We start from the raw sequence: 17,050 nt of genomic DNA, 5'->3' as shown, positions 1-17,050 counted from the left end.
CAGTGTGGGGAAAGGAGCTCCCCAAACAGGTCAGAAGCAGGACCACCACTCCTGGGTTTCTGTGGGTGACAACACCTTGCGCTGGGTGGACAACAGAGCTGGTGCCTCGGGCATTATTTCCTCTGTTTAAAAGATGAAGAGGCCTGGCTGGTGTAGCTCAGTGGACTGAGCACAGACTGTGAACCAAACTGTCGCCGGTTCGATTCCTGGTCAGGGCGCATGCCTGGGTTGCAGGCCAGGTCCCCAGTTGGGGTCACATGAGAGGCAACCACACAATGATGTTTCTCTCCCTCTCTTTCCCCTTCCCTACCACTCTCTCTAAATATAAATAAAATCTTTTTTTAAAAAAAGAAAAGAAAGATGAAGAAACTGAAGCCTGGTAGCAGAAATGCCATTGAAGCTCCCGGGCACCCTAGAAGTCAGGATGCTGCACGTGGCTGAAGGGGCTGCATCCCCAGGCCCGAGTCCCAGATCTTCAGCCTCATCAGCCCCGTGGAATGAGAACAGGGAAGGGCTGGGCCAGGCCCCCCAGAGCACGGGCTAGAAGTCTGGCAGTGAGGCTGATGACGGGACTCTGGCCCCAGGGTTCGAACCCTTGTTTAGGCCCAGATGGGCCAATTCTAGCCTTTGAAGTCCACCGACTCCAGCTTTGAATCTCACCTCCAGCATGGCCCAGCGCTGCGTGATTTGGGGCAAGTTATTCACCCCCTGGAGCCTCATCTGCGAAATGGGGATGATTCCTACCTCACACAGTTGCCAGGAGGAGTCTACAAGAGGGTGACGTAGTGGCGCCTCTGGCACAGTACCTGTCACTTAGTCAGGGCTCTGTGATCAGCAGCTGTTATGACTGCAACAATTTATCATGTGTCTGTTTTCTCACCTGGACCAGTGTGGGACAGTAATCCCCATCATCCTGACTTCAAGGACATGGTGTCACCTATGTGAGCTGTGGAGTCAATTCAGATGGCATTTCCATCCCTCAAAGGCCAGCCCAGCCCTGCAGGCGTATCTAGGGAGACACATCTGGCTCCTAGGGCCAGGGGAAGCTGGGCGACAGCCTCAATCCATCAGTGACCGCCTCAGTCCAGTCAAATGTAACCAGCCCAGGAGGTGCTTAAGTGTGTGTCTGTGTGTTGAGGGGGAGGGGGAAGGCTAGCCCAGGTCTCCTTCCTCAACGTAAGCTGCTGCCCAGAGCAGGTAGGCAGGTGCGGGGGGTGGTGGTGGTGGTGGTGAGAATGTCCTAGTCCACTGGAGACAAGCTACCAGCTTCGAGAACAAGACCCCCCAGGGGTAGTGGTGGGTCTGGACTAGAAATGAATCTCCTGTCTTTAGTGGTTCAATTTCTGGTTATTCTTAGTCCTTCCTGGGGAAGGCTCTTGTACCAGAGGGCCTAGGTCTCAGCTCGACACCCCATCCTGGTGTGATCCCCACACCACTGAGTTCTGGAGGGAATGCGGGCATGCTGGGCCTGCTCTGCAGCTTCCTCCCACCTTATCTAGTGACCCAGGGTGAAGGCTGGGTGTGGACGACCAGAGCTGAATGGAGGTTGCCTGGGGCACTAAGCTTGGTCATGAGAAGGCAAGCCAAGAAGAAAGCTTGAGGCTCTGGCCAGATAGCTCAGCTGGTTAGATCATTGTCCCAATACGCCAAGGTTTCAAGTTTGATACCGTATGTGAGTCAGGAACGTATAAGAATCAACCAATCAATGCATAAATAAATGGAACAACAAATTGATGTTTCTCTCTCTCTCTCTCTCTCTCTCACACACACACACACACACACACACACAACAACAACTTAAAAGAAAAGGCTTATTGGGGAAGAGGGACAGCTCTGGGGGCAGACCTCCTACCCCAGGCCTCCGGTGCCATGATGGTTTCATATACCCTCAGGGCGGTAGAGGCTGGCTTTGGAGGCTCCTCTTGGCTGCTTCTCCCTGGAGGGTAATCACCTGCAAGCTCCTCTGCAAGGAGTTCCTACTCCTCATCGTCCTGTATGCTGTGCTCAGCATCGCCTCCCGGTGGGAGGGCGAGGTCTCAGGGCTGGTCTGTGGGAGACCAAGCTGCCCATCTCCCTCTAACCCAGGCCTGCACCTGACTTTCCCCAGGCTGTGGCTGACCTAGAAATAAGACATGTGCATGCTCAGGTGGCCGGATAATGCAACCACTCTGCAGACCTCATCCCCTTATCCTTGGTCCCTGACAAGGCTCCCTCTAGTTCTTCCTGGTATCGTCCTTACTGTCTTCCCTGGCCTTTGGGTTGGGTTGGTAGCTCTGCGGGTCAGAATTACCCCAGCCGCAGAGCCCGGAGGTCAACCAGAGCAGGCCCAGAAGGGACGGGAGCTGCATGTCAAGTTCAGGACTTCCTACTCACCTACCACTTGATGGACCCTCATCCCAGACAAGGCTCAAGCCACCTGCTGGCTGGCGTCACCAACCTCTGGGTACTGGAGGGGAGCTGGAGAGAGATGACACTCCATTCTCATCCTCATGGAAGCAAGGCTCAGAGTCAACCATTACCTGACCTTGAACCACCCCTTCTCTACCTGAGAAGAGTTACATTCCTTCCTCTCGGTATGTCAGGCTAGGACCAGAAGAAAGGTCTATCTTTCTGACAGCAAGCAGGGCACTGGAGCTAAATGTGAACTTCCCTCTGCCTTGGTTCACCGTGGCCTGGACCTGGTGCTCTGGCTGAGTGACAAGGTATGCTGATTCCCAGGCCTTCCATCTCCCCTTCCCATCCGCCCTACCCTTGGGGGCAACCAGGTTCCTATGTGACCTTGATGGCAAACTGCTGGTGGGCACAGTATACAAACATCCCGCTGCCTGACCAGCTGATGGGCATCATCTCGGCCACGGTGCACAGCCTGGACCAGCGAGGCTGCCAGCCGTGCCACACCCTTGTCTGCTGTGAAGACCCTGCGTCAGCGCTCCTGCTGCACTCTGTCAGCATCTGGGTGCTCCAGAGCCTCCCCACCACAGAGCGCGTGGTGGGTGCAGGTGCCTCAGTGCCTACTGGGAGGGGAGGTCTGATCCCTGGTGGGAGCTCCAGGGCCCCAGCTTTTAGAGGCAGAGTCTGTCCCCCACAAACTTTATCTGCAGGTTCCTTGTCTCAGAAAGTGAGGGAAAAATTTGAGAGCCTAAAATCTGACTTCAACAAGTACTGGGTACCCCAGGTCTGGCTCACCAACCTGGCAGCCCAGACCCAGAGGGATGGGATAATCCATGATGGCACTGCTCTCTGCTTCCTCCTGGGAGTGAGTCGGCCCTCCTTCCCCTAGCTTTGCAAACTGGAATAATAATTTTAATCCTTAACACTTACATGGTATCAACGATGTATCGCATATTGTTGGAAGCACTGTGTTATATTAACACATTTAACACTCAAAATCCTTAAGATGGGTACTATTATTATCACCCCCTTTTAAGGATGAGGAAACTGAGGCACAGAGTGAAAAAGAAATTTGCCCAAGTCACACAGATAATTAGGGAAGCTGGAAGTCATTCTCAAACATTCTGGCTCCAGGTTCTGCACCTACAATTACTTTGCTAAACTGCTTTCCATCACAGGCACCCCAGCCTGGTAACACCTCTGAGAATAGAATGAGCCTCCAGACCTGGCCAGGCCTCGTTTGTGCCGGGCTCCCCTGTTCTTTCCCATTGTTCGTTCCTCACCGTCACTGACTGCCTCTTCCTGCTCTTCCACCAGGAGCCGAACCAGCACAGAGCTGAGCGCAGCATGCTGTCTCACTGTGGCTGGATCAGCACCCCTCTTGTCTGCCCCAAGGGGCCGCCTCTCACCTCCCAGTCTTGGTGAGACACTGAAAAGAATGAGAGATGGTACCTGCCCCAGGTCAGTCTAGTGAGACACTGAACAGCCAAGGGCTCATCCTCAAAGCCTCTCTAGACACCCATGACAAGGACCCCATTCTCTCTGGTGCTGCTGCACCTTGCTACATGTTTTCATCACCTGTGAGACCCCCCACACCCCTCAACAGGCCCCTAGGGACAGGGACATCCCACTCAGCCAGGCTTCCCCTTCTCCAAGTGGCAACCACAGCAGTGTACTTCTTCTTTGCCCTCTCCCTGGTTGGCCGCCAGTTTGTGGAGCCAGAGGCAGGGGCTGCCAAACCTTGGAAGCCTCTGGAGCCTGGCCAGGAGCTGGGGCCAGTGTTCAGGGACCTAGACATGTATGTGCCTCTCATCACTCTGCTGCGGTTCTTCGTCTACGCTGGTGGCTCAAGATGGGCACATTAGGTAGTTATGCCAGCGTGCTCTGCTGGGCCCACCCCAACTTTGGGGACTGAGAATAGGGGAGAAAACTGTCTTAAAACCTGCAGGTCGCTGAACAGATCATCAACTTCTTGGATGAGGATGACGACGAATTTGAAAACGATCAGCTCATTGACCGCAACTTGTAGGTGAGCAGGGGTCTGGGGGCAGCGCCCCAGCATGGGGGAGAGGAGGATCTTTGTGACTCGCCGCCCACTCCAGGCGTCCCGGCTTTCTGTGGTCGACTTGTAGCAGAAACTGCCTCCTGCGAAGAAGGACCCATAAAGGGAAGGAGGCTAGACGCTGCCGCCCTACAACGTGGAGACCGTGGCCCAATCGGTGAGGCCTTCCTTCCTAGTATCCACTTTCAGCCTGCGGTGAGTGGCCATCGCTGGAGGAGGCAGGACTTGAACCAGCGCGCGATCCACAGGTCCCCGCCCACCCTTTGGGAAGCCAATGACTCCGTCCCTCCCGCCTCCCTCTGGAAAGCTGGTGCACCCCGCAGGGCGCCCCCGAAGCCCATTTGCCCAGTCCTCCCGCCTGGAGCGTGGGCCGCCACCCCCACCAGATCTCGCACGTGGATGCACCCCCTGGCTTGGCTTTGAGGGTCCCCGTTGCCCAGCGTCCTGACCCCGACGTCGGCCTCCAGAACTTCGGCGGCGCACGAGGGTCTCCCCGGACCTCTCATCTGCTGCGCTCCGGGCCGAGGAGGGCGGCGACCACGAAGCGGCGGCGGGGTCTGAGGACCAGGCCCAGGAGCCCTGAGCAGAGGCAGCCAGGCCGGGCTGTCCTGCCTGCCTCCCCCAGGCCCGGTCCCACCTGCTCCCGCCCCTCACGGCCCGCTTGGTGGGCAGTGCCTGTCCCGAGCCCCCGCTCGCGTACAGCGGCACTTCCTGTTTGCTCCGAGCCCGAGCAGTAAGGGGCGGATTTTGAAAGAGGAAGATGGCGGGAAGGGCCTGAGCCAAGGCTGGGAATGTATCCGCCTTGGCGGGAGAAGGTACGATGGTTTGGGGAAGTGAGACCGGAAGAGTAGACGGGGCGAGCAGACAGGACTGCGGCCCAGGTGCAGGGTCATTTCCTCGGCAGTGGAGGGCTAGGCCCATCCTCAGACCGGAGGGAGCCTGGGCGTTACTGAAGGCTTGTTAAGTTCTAGGTGGCACGCCAGCGTTTCTGATTTGTTAGGTCTGGACTGGAGTTCAGGGATCACAGTTTGAATCATACATAAGAGGTTCAGAATATACCTTATCCTGATAACCTTACCCTGAAGAGGGATCAAAATGTGTTTTGGGCAGTTTTGCTTTATCTGTAATGTTCAGTTTTTTACTTACAGTGAGAATATATTACTTGTGCAGTCACAATTGTTTAGAGTTGAATTGGCATCCTAGGTGGTGATGGAGATAAGGGTTTGGGATCCGCCCTGGAGGCCGATTAAACTCAGATGTGAAGGCAGCCAGGCGCACACCACCCAGGCTAGACTTTCTCACTCCCACCAACCCAGCGGGGCAGGTGGGGTGGGGGGGCGGGAAGGGTGTGGAAGGGCTGAAGGCTGCAGTCCGATCTGTGGTGGGATACAGTGCTGATGGCACTCGGTTCATGGGAAGAGAACCTTCTGGAAAACAGCTCATGGCACTAGATCGGACTCATTGCTGAACTGAGCTCCTGTAAGGTTCCCGTCCTCTAAGCTCGGCCTCCCCTAAATAAATTGGTGAATGTCAAAAACGAACATAAGGCCAAAGGGTGACAAATGCCAGGCCTCGGAAGGCAGGAGTGATTAGGTGGAGGTTGAGTGCAGCCGCTAGCATTGTCAGTGGACTGGATTATGATACTGGTTCCCAGGCTGGGCGAGCACGGGATATTGGGCATTTCAGAACCTCTCAAGGGGCCAAATCTGCATGTGGACGATAGCACCTCTCCACAGCCCTTCACTGCGAGGGTACCTGAGGGTTTTTGCTGGGTTTACAGGGGGAGGTAGCCTTGCTCTAGGGCGAGAATGGTCATCTGTGACAGCAGCGGAGTCTTCTTAGAAACTACTGGTCCTGTTGACGGTTTAGTGGGAGGAAGAGGAATAAGATCAGTGCCTTGCAGAACTCAAGTTAGAAAAGGCAAAGTAGTGCTTGCAGCTCTTTCTGAATTTGTCTAGTAGGTCTTCTGGTCTTTACGGCAAGCTGCCCCTCTACCTGCCCCCCCCACCAAAAGGCAAAAATGCCGAGTGTTGCTTTGACATACCTGACAGAGCCCTCCACAGACATTAGCTGCTGAGGTGGCTATGAAGACCCTCGCTGGAGGGAAGGCAGGGGCCAGGTCTCACCGAAGCCAGTGGTAAAGTTAGAGGGTTGGGTTGATTTATTACTTTTTAAAATCCTCACCCAAGGATGTTGATTGATTTTAGAGACATCAACTAGCCACAACCTTTAGGTGCACGGGATGACACCCCAACAGAGCCATCCACGGGCTAGGGCTATTTTTGTCCTTAAGTTGTTTTTGTACTCAAAAAGGGGGTTCATTTTCTAGTTCACCTTTTCCAATTGACTATTTGCATAAATCTGCAATTTAGCCAAGAGGAACCAATTGGATTTTGCATTTATTTGGCTGTAAAGATGTATTTCGTACTTTCCATCAACTTTAAACTGGATCAAGTCAAGAACTCATTAACTTAGCATATATTTGAGTGTCTGGTGTATCGCCACGCACCTTCCAGACACTAGACACAGCAGAAACCAAGTATCCCTGGTCCTGGGTTTTACAGTCTAAGGAGGGCAAAAGACGCAAGCAGACTAAACTTATGCCAGGGTAAGGGGGGGAGGCAGGTGGGGAGGCAAAGACATTTTGGACAAGACTGCAGCTTAAAATTCTGTGGTCGGACAACTCACTAGGGCGACAAAGACAGTGTGGCCAAGCTGCAGACAAAACTGACCCCTCCGATTTAGCGATGCACGAGCCACTGGTAATCTCACATACTTTTTAGTGAGAGGGAAGGGACTGGGGCTCAAGAGAAAACTTGCTTTCAACAACACAGAAATTTGGAGTGAATTTCAATTACCCATGAGCCCAGGTTGAAAACTAAATTAAAAAAAAAAAAAAAAAGGTCCAAAGGGCACAGAAGATCTAAAAGAACCAACTTTATTTTTTAAGATTTATTTTTAGAGAACAGGGAAGGGAGAAACATGGATTGGTTGCCTCTCACATGCCTCCTGTGGAACCTGGCTGGCAGCCCAGGCAGGTGCCCAGACCTGGAATCGAGCCCATGACCTTTTAGATCTGCAGGACAATGCCCAACCCACTGAACCGCCAACAGCCCTGGCTAAAAGGGCCAACTTTGGATGCAACATTGCTTCAGTCAAGGTCCATTCAACTCCCCAACACTGGGAGCCCCAATACTCTCTACTTGGCCTATATGCCACATCCCTGTCCCACTTTGGGGTGAGAAATGGTCCCCCTAGTACCTTATTACACCCCGGGTAACGTGCACCCACATTTCTGGCCCAAACTCTCAGGGGGAAAAACCTCATTTTAAATTTTTAGTTAAATTGTTTATACTTAAGATCGCTGTTTTTTGTATCAAAAAGGAATTTTAGCATCTTTGAAGATAACTATGGTAGAAATTTTACGTAACATAATTACAAAACAAAACATACAAGAAATTTTACATACCAGTAACTTCCCACATGTAATGCACATTCTTACTGTACATGGCAAAATATGGTATGTTAAGGCACAGCCCACCTAACAGGCCTGGCCTTCAGGAGGAAGGGGTTAGGGTAGTCTGCAGCATGCTGATTAAGTATTCACACAACACAGAAAACACAGATCACCTTTATTAGAGGAATCTGCCTTTTCTTTTTAATGTGAAAGCAGGGAGGAGGATTTATTTCCCTTTCCGGGCCTTAATTTTCCTCAGATAGAACTCCAGCTCCTTGCCTTCTAGCACGTAGCCATCTGCTCGGCCACACTGGCCTGGTCTTGAAGCGATGCATGCTGTAAGAGAGGATATGGTCCTTAGCAAAACAGTAATTCAGCCCTACCCATACCCATGTGCCCTTAAAGAAAACCCCTCTGGTTCAGGCACCCTGGGGGCAGGCATGAAACCTGTTGTCTCCTCAGATATACGTGATCGTCACTTGGAATCAGTAGCAGAACTGGACAAGTTTTCATCACTGAGACAGTCCCCCAGCCTAGGCACCGACCTCTCAAAGTGCTGCTGCCGAAACTCAGGCAGATGCCCATTACCCCTATTTTAGCTTCACACTGATGGGCTGACCAAACATCAATTTGAATTTGTATACTGGAATCACTAATGTCATAGTGAGCCCTCTAGACCACATGGCTGGGAGTCCCAAGGACTAAGGTAAGGATAAAATGTAGAGGTTACACCATACCTTGTCACCCCACCCCACCCCCCAACACAACGGCCATCTCACCAAGAAGCTTGCCCTGCTGGAACTGCTCCTCCAGGAGACTGCTGATTTTGGCGTTCTTTTTCCTTTCATCATATTTCTTCTGAATTTTCTTTGATCGTTTTTTGTTTAAAATCTCTTCCTCTTCAGGAGTCTGAATAAAGGAGACACAGATGGGTTAGCTGGGAGTCTCCAAATCCTAGCTTAGGAAGGAACACCACCACAGCCTTGAACCCTGCACACCCCAACTCCTGCTGCCTTCCTCAGCACTAATGGCTTTCATCTCTCTCCCTTCAGTAGCAGAACTGGACAGAGTTTTCATCACAAGAAGGCTGGAATCAGGTTGGCCCCCCCCCCAACCCCTACAGGAAGGTTGACTCCCCAAATACGTACCAGCTTGGCCCCCTTCTTGCGGCCCAGGGGCAGTGCATAGTGGGACTCGTACCACTGTCGGTACGGTGTGCTGTCGATGAGCACGATGCAGTTCTTTACTAGGGTCTTGGTTCGGACCAGTTCATTGTTGGATGCATTGTAGACGACATCAATAATCCTTGTTTTGCGCGTACAACCTGCTCACAGAAGTTCAGAATCAAGCCGTGTAAACCAGAGGCCAACTGGCCTGGCCTTCCCCCCACCACACTAACTGTAACAGGGCCTCCTCTAAGCCTTTACTCAGCCACAGGGCATCAGCTCATCTTTCCAGTAGTGGCTGACAGCCACATGTTCATGGTCTCTAGATTCAGCCCCCTCCCTGGTTACTGTCTCAGGGTGTTTGAGGAAGCTTGTTTCTCAGTGGAGGCCATGGACCTTCCCACTGAAAGCACTTATTGAGACTTCGAAGGGTTTAAGCGCTGAGTTCCCACCCACTCCCACAGGGGGCCTCACGCACACTCTGAGCCCCAGGAGAAGTTGCCCACGTCCAGCCTCAAGGCTCGGTACTTCTTGTTGCCTCCTCGCACCCGAACTGTGTGTATGCGCCGGGGGCCGATCTAGGAAACACAAGGAGACAGGAACTAGGTTATGAGAGAGAGTACGACGAGAGAGAGAAGGAAACCTGGGCTGGGTGGAGGAAACAGTCAGTGTAACTATGACAAGTCCTAACATTGGCATGTGGCACACAGGTGACCAAGACGGCCACACCACGCCTAAGGATTTTTTTTCATCACTCTAGTTACCTCCAAGACGGGGAAAAAACTTGGCTTCAAACACTATAAATCAAGTGTCCACTCAATAAAGACCCCAGATTTCTGCCTATAATTTGGGGACCCCGGTCCCTCCAGGCGCCCTTCAATCCCAACACACACACAGCATGTCCCCGCGCAGTCCGTTTAGCACTCGCCCAGCAGGCGAACGCGAAGAGGCGGCTCAGTCCCCGAAAATCCCGGACCCCGCGGAGATTCAACAGCCACGCGCACTGCGGCACCACGGAGACCAGCGGCAGGGGGGACCTCCAGAAGTTGGAGCGCCCTCACGCACCTTAGTGTTGGCGGCGGGGCGCCCCAGCTCATATTTTCGCTTCTTGTGGTAGGGCTTCCTCTTGCCCCCGGTCTTGCGGCGCTTGTGCCAGTTGTCCCGAGAGATGCCTGTATGAGGGGATCAGGGATCGAAGCTTTTAACCACTGGGACGCGGGGCCGGCCCTTGCCAGGTCCAGACCCCGGCGCAGGACGGGCCGCACGCTCAGTTCTCCAAGGTTGGCTTCCCCACTGAACACTCGGGGTTTTGCAGCAGTACTAAGGTGTCATCATACGCGTGCTACCCAGCCCGCGCCCTTTAATGCGGCAGCCATGTTGGTTGGTAACGCCGGCTGCCCCGGCTCGGGCCCTCTTACGGGCTCCAGCGCCAGCCTCGGCAGCTCAAACCCAAGCACAACCATCCTCATGGCTGTTCGTTGCTGAGGGTCGGGGCGCTGACTCTGATAACTTGACTGCGAGGCACGATGATGCCGGATTGAGCTCGCTCCTCTACCCTGCCCCCAACACAGAGCGAAACTCACCCATGGCTTGGCGCCGGCTGGAAAGAGAGAACGCAAGGAGTCACGGTCCCGTTTGTAAAACGCAGTCCCGCCCTACACGTTAAAAGTGCCGTGCAGTTACGACGTTTTTTGCGACCAAGCCGCTGAGACGCCTGTAGTGACTACAGTTTCGTGCCGCGCGAGGGCCCCCTGGCTTGAAAAGCTGCTCTGAGCTCTGAAATCAGAGCGAAAACTTGGGTTGGGAAGCGCTGTGCAAGCTTTGTTGGAGGTTTACGGCTCATCTAGGGCACAACCAAGGGGAAGTAGACTGGCTTTGTTTATCCTGTGAAGAGACTCGTTTTAGAAGCTTTTTCAGAAGCTCAGGATGAGAGACGTGGGTGCGGATGCGTTAGAAGAGGGTGAAAGGCAATAGAGATGGAAGAATTTGGTGAGAAATTGGATGTAGGAGTTTAAGGAGAAGAAGGTGTGTCAAGGATTTCCGATAACTCAGTTATCAATTGGATGAATATTGGGGCCATTTTTACTGAAGTGTGGTTGGTAGGCCAAGGTTGGAGTTGTGCTGGACATGTTTTGAGATCTTGGGGACTCGTGTAGGTGGGAATGAGAATACTGGGACCCAAGAAAAGCCACCCCCAAACAATCACATAATGGCATATTGGTTACTTTAATTAAAATTACTTGAGCCCTGGTTGGTGTAGCTCAGTGGATTGAGCGTGGGCTTGCAACCAAAGGGTTGCTGGTTCGATTCCCAGCCCAGGGCAAGTGCCTGGTTGCGGGCCAGGTCCCCAGTAGGGGGCGTGAGAGAGGCAACCACACATTGATGTTTCTCTCTCTCTAAAAATAAATAAATAAATAAAATATTTTAAAAAGAAAATAAAGCTACTTGACAAAGCAGAAGAGCACCTGGACTTTCACTTGAATGCAGGGAAGTCCCAAGTGAAAGGTGTTCTTCCTGCATCTGACAGACGCCCGTTGTTGATAGAGTTAAACAACTCAGAGCTGGACAGTCTGTGTGAATAATCATTGGCTTTTACTAATTTACCATCCAAACCCAAGACTAGCTTAGCACTAACTTCCTTTGTCCTGTCAGTTTCTCACAAATTTATTACCAAAAAATGTTAAAAGATGCTTGGTTTGATCATTTTTCAGAGCCTCATTTTATTGTCTGAATGTCATATTGTGATTCTCCCATGTGTACATGTTAAATTGCTTTTTCTTCTATTAGTCTAGCCTTGTATCAATTTCATTTTTTTGTTGTTAGTCCAGCCATAAGAACTAAAGAAGATAAAAGAGGGGAATTCTCCCCCTCTCTGACAACAGACAGCTGAATGTTTGTCTGGTTATCCTTATAAGAGATCTGGACAGATGTTATTTTTGGGACTCATTGGTATATAAATGGTAATTAATGCTACCAGTATGAATGTAACATATGGAAACAGCATAAGGCAAACTTCTTATAAAGGGTAAATAGGTTTTGTGGGCTGTAGGGTCTGTGTCACAGCCATAGACAAAGGTAAACCAATGGATATGGCTGTGCTCCAATCAAACTTTATGGATACTGGGATTTGTCATGAAATATGCTTTTGAATTTTTTTCAAACACTTACAAACATAAAAATCACCCAGTTCATGGGCCCAGTCAATGCACAGCAGTGTGCCAACCTCTACCATAAAATAAAGAAATGCAAGAAGAACCCTGGCTGGTGTAGCAAAGTGGATTGAGCGTGGGCCTGTGAACCAAAGGCATGCCAGTTCGATTCCCAGTCAGGTCTCCAGTTAGGGGTGTGCGGGAGGCAACCACACATTGATGTTTCCCTCTCTTTCTCCTTCCCTTCCTCTCTCTCTAAAAATAAATAAGATCTTTTGAAAAAAGATTATGCAAGTAGAAAAACAAATTAGAAATAAAAGAAATATAAGAAGAAGGCCTAGGTCCAAGGCTTAAGGAATGGCAATGTTTAAGGCCAGATAGAGAAAAGAAGCCACAAGGAGCAATTCGTGTGACAGACAGCACAGGGTGAGGGTCATGTCATGGTCTCAGGCCATGGTGATGTCTAGTTAAAAGGAAGACTAAGCCTTGGCTGGTGTGGCTCAGGTGGGCATCATTGCTGGTTTAGTTCCTGGTCGGGGCGCAAGTGGCAACTGATCAATGTTTTTCTCCCTCCCTCCCCTTCTATCTAAAAATAAATAAAATCTTTTTTTAAAAAAGGAACACTAAAAGTGATTGTTGGATTATTGAGTGGCATTGGCAAGAGTAGTTTCTGTGCAGTGGAGTGAACAAAAACGTGATTAGTTTTTTTCAAAAGCTTCAAATGGGGAAATTAAAAATAAAGTACATGTAGATAATGTTTTGAAGAAGTTTAAAGAGGAGGAGAAAATTAGGGTGATGGCTGAGGAGGAACACAGAGCAGAGGGCAGTTTTTAAAGAATAAATTGCCTGATGAATAGGCCCTTTTACTCTTGGCTCCAGATCCTGTCCCATTCATTGGAAGGGACTCTCCTAACATGATCCCTTCTTTCTTCTGTATCTTCAGCCTTCTCCTGGCTTTCCAGCACGTTTGTAATACAATCTAAATTCTTACCAGGAACTGGGAGACCCAGGAATCGGGGCTGTGTGACTCCATGTGATCCTGGAGAGAACCTCTCTCCTGCTCCCCTCTGACACCCTAGCTGGCCACCATTCTGTTTGCTCTGAGACCATTGACATTGATCATATTAGGCCTTTGGTCCTTTTCTCATTAGTCACCTTAAAAAATTATCTCCCCAACAACCTCCATCACCTACATTCTAATCAGGGCACAGGTATATACCCAGTATACAAAAACATTTCTTACCATCCATATCCTAAAATCTCATTATGTCTTGTTTCATTCGTTAGAAAAAAAAATCCTCTTTAACCTTCTCTAAATTTTGCTTTCTGAATGATTCCTTTGCCTTCTAACAGAAACCTGGTCCTCTCAGAGGACTCTTCCTTGTCAGCCCCCTCAGTGGAGCACGGCGACACGCTCGTTCTCCAGATGTGAGACAGGCGTGCTCCACGGTCTTCATCGACAATTTCATGCCATTCTTACTCTGTCTTCCCTAAAACCCACAAACCTTATATTTTATGCTCTACAACCATAACACTACCCCTCTTTACTGAACTTATCTGTAAATTCTGGTTCTTACCAACTTGTGCCTAGAAGATTTAAATTCTGACTCACTGTCACCTTAATACTACTCCTATTGTATTTTGGGTGCCTACACACGAGCAACACAGATGCCTGAGGCAGCATCACTAGCTGGGGCTAATAAAACTGACAAAAAAAAAAAAACACTTAAAAAGAATAACTAGGGCAATAAGGGCATTTGAAAAGCTCAAAAATATTCCCGGGAATATAGAAGGCCACGTGCATACATATGCAGGGCTGAGTATGTGCCCAGCCAGGAAAGACCTGTAGAGGCCCTCAGAGTAGTGAGATGTGGCTGACCTTGAAGCTCTGCACAAGCAGTAAGTAAAAGCTTTATCACGTAAGCAAGTAGGATTTATCCCAGATTTGCAAGGTTAGTTTAACATCTGAAAATCAATTAATGTATATATCATATAGATGGAATAAAGAGGAAAATCAATCAAAATACAGGAAAAAAATAGACAAAATCTAATACTTTCATGATACAGATACTCAACAAATTAGAAGCAAAAGTGAACTTCCTGCACCTGATAAAGGCCATCTACAAAAACTCCACAGCCAGTATCATCCTTAATGATCAGAAACAAGACAAGGATGTCCATTCTCACCACTTCTATTCAAAATTGTATTGGATATCCTATCCAAGGCAATTAGGCAAAAAAAAATAAAAGGAACGGAAAGGAAGAAGTCAAACTATCTTTATTATAGAATGCATGGTCCTATATAGAGAAAAATGCCAAAGAATCTACAAAAAAAACCCCACCAAAAAACAAAACTGTTCGAGTTAATAAATTCAGCAGAGTTGCAAGGTGCAAGATCAACACACACAAATCAGCTGTGTTTCCACACACCAGCAATGAACAATCTGAACAGGAACCTAAGGAGAATAATTCTTTTTGCAATAGCATCCAGAAAAATAAAATACCTAGGAAATAAATTTAACCACAGAGGTGAAAAACTATAAACACTGTTGAAATTAACTAAAGCAGACCTAAATAAATGGAAAGACATTTTGAGTTCATGGGTTGGAAGAGTGAATGTTAAGATGGCAATATTATCCAAAGCAATCTACACATTCAGTGCAATCCCCATCAAAGTCCCATCAGCCTTGCTTGCAGAAGTGGAAAAGCTTATCTTCAAATTGATATGGAATTGCAAGGGGCCCCAAATAGCCACAACAATATTGAAAAAGAACAAACTTGGAGGGATCACACTTCTTGATTTCAAAATTCATTACACATTATGGTAACCAAACAGTTCAGTATTGGCATAAAGATAGACATATAGACCAATAGAATACCATTTGAAGCCCAGAAATCAGCCCATATACAGATGGTCAATTGATTTTCAACAAGGGTGCCAAGACAATTCAACGGGAAAATAATAGTTTTATCAACAAATGGTGCTGGAAAACCTGGATATCCACATGCAAAAGAGTGAATTCAGACCCCTACCTCACATCACCTCCAAAAGTTAAAATAGTCAATGACCTAAGATCATAAAGTTCTTGAAAGAAAACATAAATCATCATAGCCTTGGACTTGGCAATGGATTCTTAGATATGACACTAAAAGCACAAGCAACAATAGAAAACAGGTAAATTGAACTTCGTCAAAATTAAGCTTTTTTTTTGTTTGTTTTTGAGCCCTGGCTGGTGTAGCTCAGTGGATTGAGCTCGGGCTGCGAACCAAATCATCACAGGTTCGATTCCCAGTCAGGGCACGTGCCTGGGTTCACACATTGATGTTTCTCTCTCTCTCTCTTTCTCCCTCCCTTCCCTCTCTAAAAATAAATAAAAATAAAATCTTTAAAAAAATTTAAGTATTACATTTTTTAAAAGATTTTATTTATTTATTTATTTAGAGAGGGAAGGAAGGGAGAGAGAAATCAATGTGCGGTTGCTGGAGGCTGTGGCCTGCAACCCTGGCATGTGCCCTGACTGGGAATCGAACCTGCAACACTTTGGTTTGCAGCCCGAGCTCAATCCATTGAGCTACACCAGCCAGGTAAAAAAATTTTTTTCTTTTTTAATTAAGCTTTTGTGCTTCAAAGGATATGCTCAAGGAAGTGAAAGACAACCCATAAAATAAGGGAAAATATTTATATCTATTTTTCATTGATTTTTAGAGAGAAACATCAACTCGTTCCACTCACGTATGCATTGGTTGGCTGCCTCTTGTATGTGTCCTGACTGGGAGATTGAATTTGCAACCTCGGTGCATCAGGGCAACGCTCTAACCAACTGAGATACTCAGCCAGGGTCAGAATGAGGGGAAATACTTGCAAATCATATCTTTGCTAAGGGTCCAGTATCCAGAATATATAGAGCTCTTAAAAATCAACAATAAAGACAATCCAGTTTAAAAATGGGAAAAGGACTTGAATATACCCAAGAATTGAAAACATATGCTTAAAAACTTGAACGTGAATGTTCCTAGCCTGAAAGCTTTATTCATAATGCTGAAATGGAAATAACCCCAAAAGTTCAACTGATGAGTAAACGAAAGGTGGTATATCCACAGAATGGAATATTATTTGACCACAAAAATAAATGAAGTACTTACACATGCTACATGATCCATTCTTTGGGACACATGCTAAGTGAAAGAGGCCAGATACAAAAGACCATACTCTGTATGATTCCATTTATATGAAATATCTAGAATAAAGAAATTCATAGAAAACTGAGATCAGTGGTTTTCTAGGGCTGGGAGAAAAGGGAATTGGGGGTGAAAGCTAATGGGCATGGGGTTTTTTTGGGTGATGAAAACATTCTGGAATTATTGGTGATGGTTGCCCAATTAAAGATTTTATTTATTTTTAGAGAAAAGGGAAGAGAGGGAGAAAGAGAGGGAGAGAAATATTAACGTGTGATATACTGGTTACCACTTGCATGCCCCCAAGTGGGGACCTAACCCAGGCATGTGCCCTGGCCAGGAATCAAACCAGTGACCTTTCGGTGTGCGGACCAGCACTCAATCCACTGAGCCACACCAGCCAGGGCAGTTGCCCAATTAAATAAGTAAGTATACTAAAAACCACTGAACTGTGTACTTTAAAAGAGTGAGTGTTTTTTAAGGTTTTACTTATTTTTAGAGAGAAGGGAAGGGAGGAAGAAAGAGAGGGAAATGTCAACGTGCGGTTGCCTCTCTTGAGCCCTTACTGGGGACCTGGCCCGAAGCCCAGGCTTGTGTCCTGACTGGGAATCATACTGGCGACCCTTTGGTTTGCAGGCCAGTGCTCAGT

The 17,050-nt window shown here is 48.6% G+C and overlaps 2 protein-coding genes and 5 non-coding genes across 7 annotated transcripts; 2 read left to right on the top strand and 5 right to left on the bottom strand.

The window, feature by feature from the left end:
* Positions 1–1,869: 1,869 nt before the first annotated feature.
* On the top strand, positions 1,870–5,036 carry BEST4 (bestrophin 4). Its single transcript, XM_045859598.1, is given in 8 exon segments — positions 1,870–1,933; positions 1,936–2,033; positions 2,108–2,196; positions 2,761–2,999; positions 3,102–3,256; positions 3,709–3,812; positions 3,998–4,233; positions 4,921–5,036. Coding segments are annotated over 8 exon segments (1,101 nt in total).
* Positions 5,037–6,379: 1,343 nt separating this feature from the next.
* LOC123832413 lies at positions 6,380–6,444 on the top strand. The gene has a single exon (XR_006788065.1). It is a non-coding gene; the product is annotated as a U7 small nuclear RNA (small nuclear RNA).
* A 1,624-nt stretch (positions 6,445–8,068) lies between these two features.
* RPS8 (ribosomal protein S8) lies at positions 8,069–10,783 on the bottom strand. The gene is made up of 6 exons (XM_045860044.1): positions 10,660–10,783; positions 10,142–10,248; positions 9,555–9,654; positions 9,059–9,234; positions 8,690–8,819; positions 8,069–8,246 (listed from the first exon to the last, which is right to left on the bottom strand). Exons 1-6 carry the CDS (start codon positions 10,661–10,663, stop codon positions 8,137–8,139), a joined length of 627 nt encoding a protein of 208 aa, XP_045716000.1. The 5' UTR covers positions 10,664–10,783; the 3' UTR covers positions 8,069–8,136.
* Positions 8,364–8,431, bottom strand: LOC123832423. The gene has a single exon (XR_006788074.1). It is a non-coding gene; the product is annotated as a small nucleolar RNA SNORD38 (small nucleolar RNA).
* On the bottom strand, positions 8,925–8,994 carry LOC123832424. The gene has a single exon (XR_006788075.1). It is a non-coding gene; the product is annotated as a small nucleolar RNA SNORD38 (small nucleolar RNA).
* LOC123832425 lies at positions 9,736–9,838 on the bottom strand. Its single transcript, XR_006788076.1, has one exon. It is a non-coding gene; the product is annotated as a small nucleolar RNA SNORD46 (small nucleolar RNA).
* On the bottom strand, positions 10,337–10,416 carry LOC123832416. Its single transcript, XR_006788068.1, has one exon. It is a non-coding gene; the product is annotated as a small nucleolar RNA SNORD55/SNORD39 (small nucleolar RNA).
* Positions 10,784–17,050: the final 6,267 nt, after the last annotated feature.

Source organism: Phyllostomus hastatus, unplaced genomic scaffold (assembly GCF_019186645.2).
Source record: "Phyllostomus hastatus isolate PE091 unplaced genomic scaffold, TTU_PhHast_1.1 phas_scaffold_182, whole genome shotgun sequence".
NCBI lineage: Eukaryota > Metazoa > Chordata > Mammalia > Chiroptera > Phyllostomidae > Phyllostomus > Phyllostomus hastatus.
Note: the sequence above shows the minus strand (reverse complement) of the source record. Positions and strands in the feature narration are given on the sequence as shown.